Source organism: Mustelus asterias, unplaced genomic scaffold (genome assembly GCF_964213995.1).
Source record: "Mustelus asterias unplaced genomic scaffold, sMusAst1.hap1.1 HAP1_SCAFFOLD_85, whole genome shotgun sequence".
Taxonomy (NCBI): Eukaryota; Metazoa; Chordata; class Chondrichthyes; order Carcharhiniformes; family Triakidae; genus Mustelus; species Mustelus asterias.
Window position 1 is genome coordinate 545,113 of NW_027590139.1, and position 17,127 is coordinate 562,239.

The following is a 17,127-nucleotide window of genomic DNA, read 5'->3' on the forward strand; positions in this document are numbered from 1 at the left end:
ATGAGACAGAGAAATGTTTCGTGGAAACTGAAATTGTCTGTTCTGAAGCAGTTTTTTAAAACTCTTTGTGCAGGGAACTAGAAGAGGAAGATTCACAGACAGGAAACTCAAACTAAACTTCACATCAAAGTCTGACAGAGCCATTCGATTAATCATGACCTAAATATGATTGCTTTTGACAGTGGAGGGATAAATCGTTCCCTGTTTTGTCAGTGGAAGAAAATTTCGAAATTCAATGTGACAGAAAAAGAACTGAGACACACACATACACCCAAGTGAGAGTGCTCCAGTGAACTGACTGTGGATAGAGCTTTAACCAGTTACATAGCCTGAAAAACATCACACCATGGTCTGTATGTGGATGAGGCTTCAACTAATCATCCAACCTGGAGAGACAGAAGGACACCAGCACCATGGACAAACCGTGGAAATGTGAGGATTGTGGTAAAGGATTCAATTATCCATCCCGGTTGGAAACCCATCGACACGGTCACATTAGGGCTGGGAAAATGGAGAAACCATGGAAATGTGATGATTGTGATAAAGGATTCAATTATCTGTACTTGCTGGAAAACCATAGACTCAGTCACACTGGAGAGAGGCCATCTGTTCTGTGTTTGGGAAAGGATTCACTATCCCACCTGCTGTTACACCAGCAAATTCACACTGAGGAGAGGCCGTTCAGCTGCTCCACCTGTGGAAAGGGGTTCTCATGTTCATCCAACCTCAGTGCACATCAGCGAGTTCACACTGGGGAGAGATTGTTCACCTGCTCCTTGTGTGGGAAGGATTTTGCTGGGCCATCCAGTCTTTGGACACAACAGCGAATTCACACAGGATATATATAATATATATAAATGATTTGGAGGAAAATGTAACTGGATTGATAGGTACGTTTGCGGACGACACAAAGGTTGGTGGATTTGCGGATAGTGATGAGGACCATCAGAGGATACAGCAGGATATAGGCCAGTTGGAGACGTGGGTGGAGAGATGACAGATGGAGTTTAATCCGGACAAATGTGAGGTAATGCAGTTTGGAAGGTCTAATACAGATAGGAAATATACAGTAAATGGCAGAACCTTTAACAATATTGATAGGCAGAGGGATCTGGGTGTACAGGTACACAGATTACTGAAAGTGGCAATGCAGATGGAGAAGGTCATCAAGAAGGTATACGGCATGCTTACCTTCATCGGCTGGGGCATTGAGTTTAAAATTGGCAAGCCATGTTGCAGCTTTATAGAACCTTAGTTAGGCCGCACGTGGAATATAGTGTTCAATTCTGGTCGCCACACTACCAGAAGGAAGGCTTTGGAGAGGGTCCAGAAAAGATTTACCAGGATGTTGCCTGGTATGGAGGGCATTAGCTTTGAGGAGAGGTTGGAGAAACTTGGTTTGTTCTCACTTGAGCGATGGAGGTTGAGGGGAGACCTGATAGAAGTCTACAAGATTATGAGAGGCATGGAAAGAGTGGATTGTCAGAAGCTTTTTCCCAGGGTGGAAGAGTCAATTACTGTGGGGAATAGGTTTAAGGTGCGAGGGGTAAAGTTTAAAAGAGATGTACGAGGCAGATGTTTTACACAGAGAGTGGTGGGTGCCTGGTATTCATTGCCGGGGGAGGTAGTGGAAGCAGATACGGTCTTGACTTTTAAGCGACGTCTTGACAAGTACATGAATGAGATGGGAATAGAGGGATATGGTCCCTGGGAGGGTAGTGGGTTTTAGTTAAGTCGGGCAGTATGGTCGGTGCAGGCTTGGAGGGCCGAACGGCCAGTTCCTGTGCTGCAATTTTCTTTGTTCTTAGTACACAGGGCCAATTTATCTTTCTAGGGGTGAGTGTGTCTGAGAGGTATGCAACTGGAAAACATTTTCCATTCACCTCCTGCATTGCTGCAGTACATATAGATATCGTTCTCACTCTGCCAGCAGGGCTGTGGGATTAATTGGACAAATCTTAAAGACAGCCCGACTGGGCAGGATGTGCCAAGTGGTTTCCATCTGTGATGTATCATTCCATAAAACAGAATAGTCAGCATCAGGAGAAAGAAAGTGCAAGAAACCAGTCTCTGTGGGACTTACCCAACCAGTATGAGCACCTTCAGGAGAGCAGAGAGAGGAGAGGAAACCAGTGGGAAAAGTTTTTAAAACTCGGGGTATTCCCACAGGAGAGCACTGGTTTAAATTAATTTTAGAAATAGAGAATGGCAGCGCACAAATTCCGAGGAATGCATTTTTAAAAATTAATTGATCTTAATTGCACAAGATAATTTTCTATTATTGTCTTTGATTGACAATGACGCCATTAATTCCCAGGTGCCCCTGCGGGTGTGAAAGTGTCCTATTCATTCCACAGGAGCCTATTGCGCAGGCGCGGTGCTATATCTGGAGCGTGCGCAGTGTCACTTTGCCCAGAGCCCCATGAATGCGGGAGATGCTTTTTTCAACGGGTGAGTCGGTGGGGCTGCGGGAGAAATGGAGCCGGGAGTCGGGGTTGGGAGGGAGCTCTGGCTTCACAAACACCCGCTGTAGGCCGCACGGCCCGAATAGACCCTGCAGGTCCCGGGTTTACAGCTCCCAGGCTTTTATCCCGGGAACAGGCCCCGGTTATCGTCCGCCATCTTGTTTCAGCGGGGAAGGAGAGCGCATGCGCTGCTGTCGGTGGCGGGTCACAATGGGCGTGGTTTCAGGGGCTGGTTCAGAACCTCTGTCTTCAGAGGGACAATAGAATCATAGAAACCCTACAGCACAGAAAGAGGCCATTCGGCCCATCGAGTCTGCACCGACCACAATCCCACCCAGGCCCTACCCCCATATCCCTACATATTTTACCCGCTAATCCTTCGAATTTATGCATCCCAGGACACTAAGTGGCAATTTGTTTTAGCATGACCAATCAACTTAACCCGCACATCTTTGGACCGTGGGAGGAAACCGGACCACCTGGAGGAAACCCACGCAGAGAGGGGTGGGTCAGGATGGCGACTTCCTCGTGAACCTGCTCCTGGGCCTGGCGAAGCGTGCCATTTATCGGTCCAGGCAGCGGGCGATCGAGGGGGCCGTCCACCCTGACTGTCTGCCCCTCTACTGCGGCTACGTTCGTGGCCAGGTGTCACTGGAGAGGGAGCATGTGGTGTCCACGGGCGCGGTTGACGCCTTCCGCCCCCGTTGGGCACTGCAGGTGTTGGGGTGCGTTATCGACCCTAATAATCACACTTTGATTTGATGTTTTTAAGTTTCCTTTGTACTTTGATTTTTGTTCGGGCTGTTCCCCCTCCTTTTCGGGAGCTGCCCCTTTTACTTTGTCCTGATTTAACTTGAGTTTGTTTATTTGGTTTGGCCTTAAAAGAGGCCAACATCTGTGAGTAAAACACTTTATTTTCTCCCCCTTTCCATTTCTTTTCTCATTCTGGGGGAAATTGGGGACTTGCAGCAACTGAAGGGAAAGGAAGTGAATCCAGTCGGTATGTTCCACACATTGTTAGTCCAGTCAGATAGACATATATCTGTCTGGCAGCCTGCATGGAGATTTCCAGCTCTCTCTGTCCAGGACAGGAAGCAGTGAGCATGGATCTGTCAATCAGCACCTACAGGAGAATTGGGAGGGTGAATATTAGATACAGCAGAGTGAGAATGGAGGGAGAGTGTGTGGGATGGAGATTTGCAGCTCTTGGGGAATGAGAGTGGAAATAATGTTCCATGGAAACTCGAATTGTCTGTTCTGAATTTCTATCCTGTACTGACAGTGATAACCTTTGTAAACTCCTTTTACAGGATATCAGAAGTTGAGGATTTTACAGACAGAAATCTCAAACCAAACATCACATCAACATCTGACAGAGTCACTGAATTCATCGGGACCTGAATATCTTCGGTCTTTGAATCCAGAAGGAGAAATGTTTCTCTGTTCTGTCGGCTTTCGCAGTCTTTAAACATCAGTGTGACTGGAACAGGACTGACACACACACACACACACACACACACACACACACACACACACACACACAATCAACTGAGATTTTCCCATGCATTGACTGTGGAAAGAGCCTCCCAGTTCCACAGCCTGAAAAAATATTGCACCATCACAGCAGGGCACTATAATCTTGTTCCGTGTGAGACTTCAACTGATGGTCAAACCTGGAGCAACACAAGGATACCTGCAACATGGAGAAACCGTGGAAATGTGGGGACTGTGGGAAGGGTTGCAAAACCCCCTCTGAGCTGCAAATTCATCGACGTATTCACACTGGAGAGAAGCCGTACACCTGTTGTGTGTGTGGGAAGGGATTCACTCGGTTATATCATCTGCAGCGACATCGGCTGGTTCACACTGGAGAAAGAGCATTCATCTGCTTTGAGTGTGGGAACGGATTCGCTCATTTACCCGATCTGCAGAGACACCAGCGTGTTCACACTGGAGAGAGACCATTCATCTGCTTGGTGTGTGGGAAAGGATTTATGCAGTTATCCAATCTGTCAAAACACAAAGTCACTCACAGCAATGAGAGACCCTTTAAATGCTCTGACTGTGGAAGTGGTTTCAAAAGCTCTCGGGAACTGACGATCCACCAGCGGATTCACACTGAGGAGAGACCGTTCAGCTGCTCTCACTGCACAAAGACATTTAGAACGTCATCCCACCTGCGGGAGCACCAGCGAATTCACACCAGGGAGAGACCGTTCACCTGCTCTGTGTGTGGGAAGGGATTCACTCATTCCTCCAGCCTGCTGAGTCACAATCTCACTCATACGCAGGAGAGACCCTTTAAATGCTCTGGCTGTGGCAGTGGTTTCAAAAGTTCTCGGGATCTGGTTATCCACCAGCGCATTCACACTGAGGAGAGACCATTCAGCTGCTCTCACTGCACAAAGAAATTTAGAACGTCATCCAGCCTGCGGGAGCACCAGCGAGTTCACACTGGGGAGAGACCATTCACCTGCTGTTTGTGTGGGAAGGGATTCACTCAGTCATCCAGCCTGCGGAGACACCAGCGAGTTCACAAATGATGACAGGGTTGGATTCTGCTGTTATTGCTGCTGTTCATCACATCCAGGACTGAACCATGTTCATTCTGACAGTTGGTGAAGTGGGAGGGTCGGAGGGTTTCTTTCTGCTGGACTGGCCGGTCTCACGACTTTGCTTCCAGTGGACTGATGCTCTTTGAGCCTGGGAGAGCACATTTCCACTGAAATGATCCACAAAAGCTGATGAAGGACATTTATTTATCCTGGATAGTAAATAGTGTTTTTCCTACCACTACAGGTAGATCTGAAATAAACACAGAAAGGACTGGAAAAACGCAGCAGGTCTGGCAACATTTATGGAGAGAGAAACTGTTAATATTTCACACTACTGGATTGGGAATCAATCTAGTAAAGCTCCTCTGAACTGCTTCCATGGTATTTATAAAATGGGACAGCACGGCAGCACAGTGGTTAGCACTGCTGCCTCACAATGCCAGGGACCCGGGTTCAATTCCAGCCTGGGTCACTGTCTGTGGAGTTTGCACATTCTCCCCGTGTCTGCGTGGGTTTCCTCCGGGTGCTCCAGTTTCCTCCCACAGACCAAAGATGTGTGGGTTACAAAAGTCATCAGTGTAGTACAGGATAGAAATTCAGAACAGACAGTTCTAGTTTCTATGAAACATTCCTTTCTCTCTCATTCCCCAAAAGCTGTAAATCTCCATCCCACACACTCTCCCTCCATTCTCACTCTGCTGTATCTAATATTCACCCTCCCAATTCTCCTGAAGGTGCTGATTGAGGCTGATTGACAGATCCATGCTCACTGCTTCCTGTCCTGGACACAGAGAGCTGGAAATCTCCATGCAGGCTGCCAGACACAGATATGTCTATATGACTGGACGAAAAATGTATGGATTATATAGACTGGACTCACTTCCTTTCCCTTCAGTGACTAAGGGCGGACAAGTCACCAGGACCCAATGAACTGCACGCTAGCTTTTTAATGGAGGTTGCTGAAGAGATAGTGGAGAATTTTGTTTAAATTTTTCGTAACTTGCTAGATTCCGGGAGAGTATCAGAAGATTGGCAATCGGTCAATGTGACTCCCTTGGTCAAAAAGGGAGAAAGGCAGAAGGCAGAGAACTATAGGCCAGTTAATTTAACATCTATTATTGGCAAGACGCTGGAGTCAATAATCAAAGAGCAAATAGCTAATCATTTAGGATAGTTTATTTAGATATGGCGCCATGGCAGCACAGTGGTTAGCACTGCTGCCTCACAGTGCCAGGGACCCAGGTTCAATCCCGGTGACAATCTGTGTGGAGTATGCGCATTCTCTCCATGTCTGTGTGGATTTCTGAGTTCTCCAGGTTCTTCCCACAGTCCAAAGATGTGCGGGTTAGATTGATTGGCTGTGCTAAATTGCCCCTTTGTGTCCCAATAGATGTAGATTAGGTGGATTAGTGGGGTAAAAATGTAGGGCTACAGGGATAGGGCCTGGGAAAGATGAGTCGGGCATTGGGGAAGATGCAATAAAGTCACCCCTCTGTCTTCAAAACCTGGCAAATGGAGTTTAAAGTGGGGAAGTGTGAGGTCATGTATTTCAGTTGGAGGAATCAACAGGGAGATTATCTAAATGGAGAGAGGCTGCCGGTGAGTGAAGTACAGAGGGATCTTGGTGTTCTTGTGCATGAATCACAAAAAGCTAGCAGGCAGGTTCACACAATAGGTAAAAAGGAAAATGGCATTTTGGCTTTTAGTGCAAAGGGGTTGGAGTTTAAAAACAGGGAGGTTTTGTTGCAACTGTACAGTGTGTTGGTGATGCCTCACCCGGGATAATGCATACAGTTTTGATCCCCTTATCTAAACAAGGATATAGTAATATTGGACATCGTCCAAAGGAAATTCACCAGGCTAATTCCTGGGATAGGAGGGTTGTCTTATCACGAGGGAGTAAATTGTCAAGGTCTGTGTTCCTTGAAATTTTGAAGACAAAGGAGTTATTGAAACATTTCAGATCCTGAGGGGGCTTGACAGGGGAGATGGTGAGATATTTTCAAACAAAATAAAGGGTCAGTCATTTAAAACTGAGGTGTGCAGGAATTTCTTCTCACAGAGGATGATGAAGCTCTGGAATTCCCCGCCCCAAAGGGTGGTGGAGGCTGGATCGTTAGAAGTATTTAAAGTGGAGGTGGATACATATTTGATAGATCGGGGAATAGAGGGCTATGGGGAAATGGCACAGTAAAGGAGTTGAAACCAGCATCAGTCAGCTATGATCGGATTGAATGGCGGGACAGGCTTCAAGGGCCTGGTGGCCGCTCCTGCTTCTATTTCTCGTGATCAGTTGCTGCAAGTCAACAATTTCCCCCAGAATGAGAAAATAAATGGAAAGGGGGAAAAAAGAAAGTGTTTTACTCACAGATGTTGAAGACAGAAGGAAGTTTGAGCCTGTCTGAAGCTCAATCTTCATTCAGAGACCTCTTTTTAGGTCAAACCAAGTAAACAAACTCAAATTAAATCAGGACAAAGTAAAAGGGGCAGCTCCCCAAAAAGGAGGGGGAACAGCCCGAACAGAAATCAAAATGCAAAGGAAACTTAAAAACATCAAATTAAAATGTGATTATCAGGGTCAATAATGCACCCCAACCCCTGCGGTGCCCAGCGGGCGCGGAAAGCGTCAACCTCGCCCGTGGACACCGCATGCTCCCTCTCCAGGGACACCTGGCCGCGAACGTAGCCGCGGTAGAGGGGAAGACAGTCAGGATGGACGGCCCCCTCGATCGCCCGCAGCCTGGACCGGTAAATGGCGCGTTTCGCCAGGCCCAGGAGCAGGTTCACGAGGAGGTCGCCATCCCGACCCTCCCCTCTCCGCACCGGGTGTCCGTAGATCAGGAGCGTGGGACTGAAGTGCAAACAGAACATCAATAAAAGGTTCTTCAGGAAAACATAAAGGGAGTGCAGCCTAAGACACTCAACATAGACATGGTCCACGGACTCCACAAGGCCGCAGAAAGGGCAGTCTTCGGAGCCCGTGAACCAGTGAATCCTACGGTTGTGCGGAACTGCTGCATGCATCACCCTCCACCCCAGGTCCCCGACGTAATTGGGGGAGATCCCTCCGTAGAGGGACCTCCAGCGGGGACCTCCGCCGCCCGGCGGCAACAAGGCCCGCCAAGGTGTATCCGGGCGACAGGCGAGGAGGTGGTAGTGGAAGGTGTGCAGCAGCAGCCCGCACAGGAAACGCCTCCGCGCGGTAGAAAAAGGCACGGAGGGCATTTCCGCGAGGCGGCTCAGGCTGTGGGGCACCTCACCCGGGGAGGGGGCTGAGGCTTTGGGCCAATGTGGAATTCCGCCCGAACAGGGGAACGCTCGGGCGGGATCCCACCGCACGCCTGCGCCGTCTCAAGTTTGCGTGCAGTTTCGGGGCCGAGCACGACCGTCCTAAGGTCTAGGATGGCTTTGGCCGCGCGCCGGACGGACGTCCCCGCGCGCTCAGCCAGCATGCGGGGACTCATCCAGCCCGCTCCTCCGCCATCGAGCACGTCCCCGATTCTGGTCACCCCGGCGTCCACAGCCCCCCTCTCCGCCAGCCACCTGAAGTTATACGGCTGGAGGAGCGGATTCCTGAGCAGCGGCTCTCGCACGAGAGCCGCTACTCCTGACGGGGGAGAGCTGCGTCGCGAGGCGACCTTGGTCCAGACAGTGAGGAGGTCCTGGTAAAAGACGGGCAACTCCTGCAGGGCGGTCGAAGCACGCCCCAGTTCGATATGCAGGAGCTGCACGTCATAATTGAGGCCGTGCCACTGGCGGAAGAAATACGTCGCCATGGCACACCACTGTGGAGGGGGCTCAACGTAAAGGTACCTCTGCAGGGCCTGGAGGCGGAAGGTCGCTATCTGAGTGCGGAGGCACACCAGACCTTGTCCGCCCTCCTCAAGCGGGAGATACAGGACCGCAGCAGGGACCCAGTGCAGTCGATTGCCCCAGAAGAACCGCACGAGGGTTCTCTGGATATCGGTGACAAAGCCAGGGGGAGGGGTCAAAGGGACCAGCCGGTACCACAGCATGGAGGCGACCAGCTGGTTTATGACGCGAGCTCGCGCCCCGTAGGACAGCACTCGGAGCAGTCCTGTCCAGCGACTCAGGCGGGCGGAGACTTTGGCCTCCAGCTCCCGCCAGTTCGCCGGCCAGGATTCCTCGGCTGGGCAGAGATGGGCCCCCAAGTAGAGGAGGTCGGTCCTGCTCCAGGTGAAAGGCCCGAGCTCCTCCGGGAGGGGGTCCGTCTCCCAAGGACCGACAAGGAGTCCGGAGCACTTGGCCCAGTTGATCCTGGCGGAGGACGCGGCGGAGTACACCGCCTGGCATTCTCGCATCCTCCGCAGGTCAGCCGGGTCCGTGAACATGAGGAGCACGTCGTCGGCGTAAGCTGACAGGACCACCCCTACGTCCGGTCCGCGCAGGACCAAACCTGACAACCTCCTCCGCAAGAGGCGCAGGAATGGCTCCACGCATACGGAATACAGTTGGCCGGACAAGGGGCAGCCCTGCCGTACTCCTCTCCCGAAGCGAAGGGGCGCCGTCAGGGACCCGTTAACCTTAATCAGACACTCTGCGGCAGAGTACAGTAATCGGATCCGGGCGACAAAATGCGTCCCGAACCCGAATGCCCGCAGAGTCCCGAGTAAATACTCGTGCTCCACCCTGTCGAACGCCTTCTCCTGATCTAATGACAAGAAGGCGCCCGACAGACCAGCCCTCTGGGTGTGATGGATTAGGTCCCGGACCAGGTGGAGATTGTCATGTATGCAACGGCCCGGGACCGTGTAGGACTGGTCAGGGTGGATCAAGTGGTCCAGCACGGATCCAAGGCGTGAAGCCATAGCCCTGGCAAAGATTTTATAATCCGTGCTGAGGAGGGAGACCGGGCGCCAGTTCTTGAGCAGGTGGAGATCCCCCTTCTTGGGCAGCAGGGCAATGACGGCCCTGCGCCACGAAAGGGGCATCTCCCCGGTAGCGACGCTCTCCCCCAGGACCCCCGCGTAGTCACTCCCCAATGAGTGCAGATCTTTGGGGGCGTGCGGGGAGGGGGGGCGCGGGGGTGGTGGCGGAGGTGGAGAGAATGTTTATCCTCCGACCTTGACCCGGGAGCCGTAAAGGTTGGTGAGAGTCGTAGCGGACATGCCGAATTTCCTTAGTCTTCTGAGAAAGTAGAGGCGTTGGTGGGGCTTATCTATGGTGTAATTTTTCATTAGAGAGAAGAAGGTGAAGAGGTGACTTAATAGAGGCGTACAAGATGACCAGAGGATTAGATAGGGTGGACAGTGAGAGCCTTTTTCCTCGGATGGTGATAGCTAGCACGAGGGGACATAGCTTTAAATTGAGGGGTGATAGATATAGGACAGGTGTCAGAGGTAGGTTCTTTACTCAGAGAATAGTAAGGGTGTGGAATGCCCTGCCTGCAGCAGTAGTAGACTCGCCAACATTAAGGGCATTTAAATGGTCATTGGATAAACATATGGATGGTATTGGAATAGTGTAGGTTAGATGGGCTTTAGATTGGTTTCACAGGTCGGCGCAACATCGAGGGCTGAAGGGCCTGTACCGCGCTGTAACGTTCTATGCTGTCTGATCTGCTGAGATTTTCCAGCATTTTCTGTTTTACTTTCCCTTTCTTTTTCCTTCTCTGTCACCGCCTCTGCCTCATCAATAAGACATTGGGACTCAGAGGGTTGATGCAGTTTGATGGACAAGTTGTCTCCATTCTGAACACTGGGGAACAAGCGCCTCCCACTGATCGACAACATTGCCCTCTACAAACATGGCGGCCGCACGTGCGCACTGCTGCATATTGCCCCCAATAAAGATGGCGAACGTTAACCCCAGACGAACATGAGGAACTGCAGCCCTGCTCGGTACAAACGGGGTCCGGGAAGCACTCTTCCGCGGTTTGCGGCTTACACAACATGCTTACGCAGCGTTTCCACCCACCTGGGCGATCCATTGCTCTCTCCGTACCGCCAATCACCTCGAACAGATTTCCGAGCCCAAAATAAACGTTTTCCATCGCCATTACTCACACTGCGCATGCTCGAGTCAAAGTTGGCCCCGCCCCTCGTTCGCTCCTATTGGTTGGAGGACCGACCGCTCCAGATCGGTCCCCCAGCACTGCCCCCTCCTCCCATTGGCCCGCGCTGCCGTCAATCAGCTGGTCATTGTGACGGTAACTTGCTGTTTGTCCAATAATCACAGTGACAGAGTCTCAGTATAACAATGACACACACAGGCTCCAATACAATCAGAGTGGGGATGGAGCACAGAGACAACACAGCAAAGCACTGACTTACTCTGAGTGTAACAATGACACACACAGACTCCAATACAATCAGAGTGGGGATGGAGCACAGAGACAACACAGCAAAGCACTGACTTACTCTGAGTGTAACAATGACACACACAGGCTCCAATACACTCAGAGTGGGGATGGAGCACAGAGACAACACAGCAAAGCACTGACTTACTCTGAGTGTAACAATGACACACACAGGCTCCAATACAATAGGTAGTATTGAGGAGGTGGGGAGGCTGCAGAAAGATTTAGACAGTTTAGGAGAGTGGTCCAAGAAGTGGCTGATGAAATTCAACGTGGGCAAGTGCGAGGTCGTACACTTTGGAAAAAAGAATAGAGGCATGGACTATTTTCTAAACGGTGACAAAATTCATAATGCTAAAGTGCAAAGGGACTTGGGAGTCCTAGTCCAGGATTCTCTAAAGGTAAACTTGCAGGTTGAGTCCGTAATTAAGAAAGCAAATGTAATGTTGTCATTTATCTCAAGAGGCTTGGAATACAAAAGCAGGGATGTACTTCTGAGGCTTTATAAAGCACTGGTTAGGCCCCATTTGGAGTACTGTGAGCAATTTTGGGCCCCACACCTCAGGAAGGACATACTGGCACTGGAGCGGGTCCAGCGGAGATTCACACGGATGATCCCAGGAATGGTAGGCCTGACATACGATGAACGTCTGAAGATCGTGGGATTATATTCATTGGAGTTTAGGAGGTTGAGGGGAGATCTGATAGAAACTTACAAGATAATGAACGGGTTAGATAGGATGGACGTAGGGAAGTTGTTTCCATTAACAGGGGAGACTAGGACGCGGGGGCACAGCCTTAGAATAAAAGGGAGTCACTTTAGAACAGAGATGAGGAGAAATTTCTTCAGCCAGAGAGTGGTGGGTCTGTGGAATTCATTGCCACAGAGGGCTGTGGAGGCCGAGACGTTGAGCGTCTTCAAGACAGAAATTGATAAATTCTTGATTTCTCGAGGAATTAAGGGCTATGGGGAGAGAGCGGGTAAATGGAGTTGAAATCAACCATGATTGAATGGTGGAGTGGACTCGATGGGCCGAATGGCCTTACTTCCGCTCCTATGTCTTATGGTCTTATGGTCTTACAATCAGAGTGGGGATGGAGCACAGAGACAACACAGCAAAGCACTGACTTACTCTGAGTGCAACAAATACAATGTTTGTTCAAATAATAAGAGTCACGTTGCAGTATGTTAGCGAACACAGCATTAGATCCAATGTAATGATAATACAGTCAGTATCTAGTGCACCATAACCAAAGTTTAGGTTTCATTTGATAGTGTGAGTGAGTCATGGTCCATTGATATAATGTATTTAGATTCCGGTGTGTGTTACTCTGCCACTGTCAGTATCAGACAATAACCTGTCTGTTCTTCCAATTCTGCTGTATTTTACAACGTCGATGGTTGTTATGATGTGGAGATGCCGGCGTTGGACTGGGGTGAACACAATAAGAGTTTTAACAACACCAGGTTAAAGTCCAACAGGTTTATTTGGTAGCAAATACCATTAGTTTTCGGAGCGCTGCTCCTTTGTCAGCGCTCCGAAAACTAATGGTATTTGCTACCAAATAAACCTGTTGGACTTTAACCTGGTGTTGTTAAAACTCTTACTGTATTTTACAACTGCAGCTCCTGGGGCTGATTGGAGTCTGGTATAACAATCACAAAGGTCGGTTTCAGTGTCTCTGAGGTCATTTTAACTGCAGGTAATCTGACATTAAGGGAGACAAGAGGCCCAACAAACATTTGATTATAATAGGAGGACAAAGTGTAAGGGAACAATGATATTTTAAGGTGTCTGTGTTATGGTGAGTGTCACTGGGAAGTGAGTGATAAAATACAAGTGGAAACATCATGACAGAGACACATGTGACTGACTCGGCCTGACTGAGAGCTGTTATAGTCAAGGCGAGAATAATGAAGACATGTGGATCTCCTGAGATTTCTGATATCTGAGGTGTGTCTGTTAGAGGAACTGAAAATAATCAGTTCCTCCTCATGGTTATCTCCAGTTCGCAAGTTACACAGACACACAGGAAAGAGATCTGACAGCTCATCAAACACAATATTTTAATCTTCTGTTTGAGACACATTATGACCGAAAAGTTCAAATATTAAAACTTTAGGAGAGAAACATTCAGAATGTCACAAAGATGAGTGAACTGTCCAGTGGGTGGCACGGTAGCACAGTGGTTAGCACTGCTGCTTCACAGCTCCAGGGACCTGGGTTCGATTCCCGGCTTGGGCCACTGTCTGTGTGGAGTTTGCACATTCTCCTCATGTCTGCGTGTGTTTGCTCCGGGTGCTCCGGTTTCCTCCCACAGTCCAAAGATGTGTGGGTTAGGCTGATTGGCCATGCTAAATTTGCCCCTTAGTTTTCTGAGATGTGGAGGTTAGAGGGATTAGCGGATAAATATATGTAGGGATATGGGGGTAGGGCCTGGGTGGGATTGTGGTCGGTGCAGACTCGATGGGCCGAATGGCCTCTTTCTGCACTGTAGGGTTTCTATGATTCAGTAACTGATCCACAGACACAGCTGGTTATATCTGCAAATGGAAACTCTGAACAGAAATAACTGACTCATTTGTAAATGTCACCACAATGTGACCTGTGTGACTCTGCCCTGACTCTGTGGACAGATATAGGCCGCATTGACAGATGTTCTTAACAGATTGTTGTGCCTGGATTTATTTTCTGCTCAGAAGTGAGATGTGCGTTTTTGAACCGGCAGCAGAGAAACAGGAAGTTGTGATACCTGAGAATGAAACAGCCGGCGTCAGTTTGATGTTATCACCATGAACAGTCTTCCTTCCTGTGAGGGTGAACTCACTCTGACAGCATCAAGAACAACCACACAGATTGCTGCCGGTCTCAGCATTATATTCATCTCCATTCCCATTTTAAACAATAAAGAAAGGAGATTATTTGGATTTTTAACACATTCACTGAATTGGGAGATGGACTGAGGGTCATCACTGGGAGAAATGAGGAGGAATTAGAGAACAAATGAGTTTTCCCAAAGAGGGTTATTAGAAAAGAGGAGATTTAAAGTGAGTCAGGGCCTGTCAGAGGAAGTGGGAGAGAGAAACAGAGAGGATTGAATCTCCATCAATTAGATGTTTTCTCAGACAGCGAAGAGGGATGAAGTGTGTTTGTGCTTTTTCAGAGAGAGATAATGAGAGAGAGAAAACAATGAACAAGTTTAAGCATTATCTGAAATAGGAAGGTTAAATGAGTGAGTGTTTGAAAGAACGATAGAGAGACAGTAAGTGATGAAGACAGTTTCTGAGAGGAGAGAGGTTAAGTGAATGTGAGAGAGGAGCGAGGTTAGAGTGTAAGAGAGGTGGAAGGTAAGGTAAGTGTGAGTGAATGCCTGGAGAGAGAGAGAAACGTTCAGTGAGTGTGAGAGAGATGAGAGATGTTGAGTGATTGAATTTCTGAGAGAGGGGAGATGTTGAGTGAGTGAATGTCTAAAAGAGAGGAGAGCAGGTTCACACCCAGGCGTCACTGAGAATGATCAAAATAAGGAGATCACCCAGAAAACTACCAACAGGAAACTTCAGCTGAACACATCACTCATTCTTAAATGGTCAGTCAGGGCTCTGATGCTGCTCAGCTTCTTTCTGTTCTGTTCATAATGGTTAAAGGCTGATAGGAGTGAGGTTTATTTAAAAGGATAGTGTATGGGAAGCACACAACAAAACTGAGAATTATTGGACACACACTGCAGCTCCTTCTCTATCTGGGAATCAAATTGTTGTCTAATTGTCCCAGCAGTTAACAGGCTGCTTTGAACGTCTCCAGCTGCTACTTTAATGCAGACTTCAACCAATTTATCTGAAGCCAGTTTCTGTTCAATAAACCAGGACTGACACACACACACATTAAAATGTTTTAGACTTTTTTGCATTTTTAGTCTGGAAACATAAACCTGCCGTTTCACACTCAGTCAGGAATAGATCCCAGTTTTACACCACGTTTCCAGCATTCATCGTTGTTCTTCCTGACTCTAAACACAGTTGTAAAGGAGCTTCTGTTCCATGTCTAGGGGCTCTGAACCATGGAAAAGAACGACTGGGACACATTTCTTACACACCTCAGGATTCACCCACACGGGGACTTTGCTGTCAGTGAAAAGTGACAAAAGAGACCAAAGTGCTGTTTGTCCCTCTCAGCGAGACCCTGAAGGACTGGGTCAAGAATGAAGTTCTGTTCCTACTGTATGATCCTCCCTCAGATTGCCCTTTCTGAGCTCCAGCCTGGTGACGTTAAACACTCAAATGGAAAAAACAAAAATCTACAACAATGATTCAATCAAATGTCTATTTCACATTTATTCAGAATATCAAACCTCAACAGAAGAAAAAAGTCAGAGAGAACATGATTCAGACCTGGATATGATTAACCGCATCAATAAGAGTAGAATCCAAACCTTGCAGTCCCTTGTGAACTCGCCGGTGTGTTAGCAGGTGGGATGACTGAATAAATCCCTTTCCACAGACATTACAGGTGAACGGCCTCTCCCCAGTGTGAACTCGCTGGTGTTTCAGAAGATAAGATAAATGAGAAAATCCCTTCCCACAGACAGAGCAGGTAAATGGCCTCTCCCCACTGTGAACTCTCTGATGTGTCAGCACGTTGGATGACTGACTGAATCCCTTCCCACACGTGGAGCAGGTGAACGGCCTCTCCCCAGTGTGAACTCGCTGGTGATTCAATAGGTTGGATGAACGAGTGAATCCCTTCCCACACACGGAGCAAGTGAATGGCCTCTCCTCACTGTGAACCTGCTGGTGTGTCAGAAGGTTGTATGAACGGGTGAATCCCTTCCCACATTCAGAGCAGGTGAACGGTCGATCCCCTGTGTGGAGTTGCTGGTGTATCAGAAGGTTGGATGAATTAATGAATCCCTTCCCACAGTCTGAGCAGGTGAAGGGCCTCTCCCCAGTGTGAATTCTCTGGTGGTTCAATAGGGCAGATGGGCGGCTGAATCCCTTCCCACACACACAGCAGGTGAATGGCCTCTCCCCAGTGTGAGCATATTGGTGCGTCAGCAGATCTTTTTTGTTTTTAAAGCTCTTCTCACAGTGGGAACAATTAAAAAGTTTGTTATCAGAGTGAACAAGTTGATGTGTCTGCAAGTGGGATGACTGAATGAATCCTTTCCCACACACAGAGCAGGTGAATGGTCTCTCCCCAGTGTGAATACGTTGGTGCGTCAGCAGATCTTTTTTGCATTTAAAACTCTTCTCACAGTCAGAACATGTAAACATTCTCTCATCTGTGTGAACAAGTTGGTGTGTCACAATGTGGGATCAGCGAGTGAATCCCTTCCCACACACAGGGCAGGTGAACGGCCTCTCCCCAGTGTGAACCCGTCGGTGAGTCAGAAGGTTGTATGAATGGGTGAATCCCTTCCCACAAACAGAGCAGGTGAACGGTCTCTCCCCAGTGTGACTGCGCCGATGAACTTCCAGTTGTGATGGGAAACCGAATCCCTTCCCGCACTCCACACATTTCCACGGTTTCTCCATGGTGCTGGTGCCCTTGTGTTTCTCCAGGTTGGATGATCAGTTCAAGCCTCATCCACACACACAACATACACGTAGTTTCACCCTGCTGTGAACTGTGATGTTTTTTCAGGCTGTGGACTGGTTAAAGCTCTTTCCACAGTCAGTTCACTGGAACACTCTCAATCGGGCGTGTGTTTGTTTCAATGCTTTTCCGGTCACACCGATGTTTAAAATCTTTGCCGACAGACAGAAGAGTCAAACATTTCTCCTCCCATA

At 48.8% G+C, this 17,127-nt stretch overlaps 1 protein-coding gene across 1 annotated transcript in view; it reads right to left on the reverse strand.

Moving 5' to 3' along the window:
- The window catches only part of LOC144483946 (uncharacterized), an 89,282-nt gene that overhangs the window by 48,452 nt on the left and 23,703 nt on the right, over positions 1 to 17,127 (reverse strand). The window contains exon 3 of the mRNA XM_078202505.1: positions 15,818 to 16,108. Within this exon, the coding sequence (XP_078058631.1) occupies positions 15,818 to 16,108 (291 nt within the window). The remainder of the gene's footprint in view (positions 1 to 15,817; positions 16,109 to 17,127) is intronic.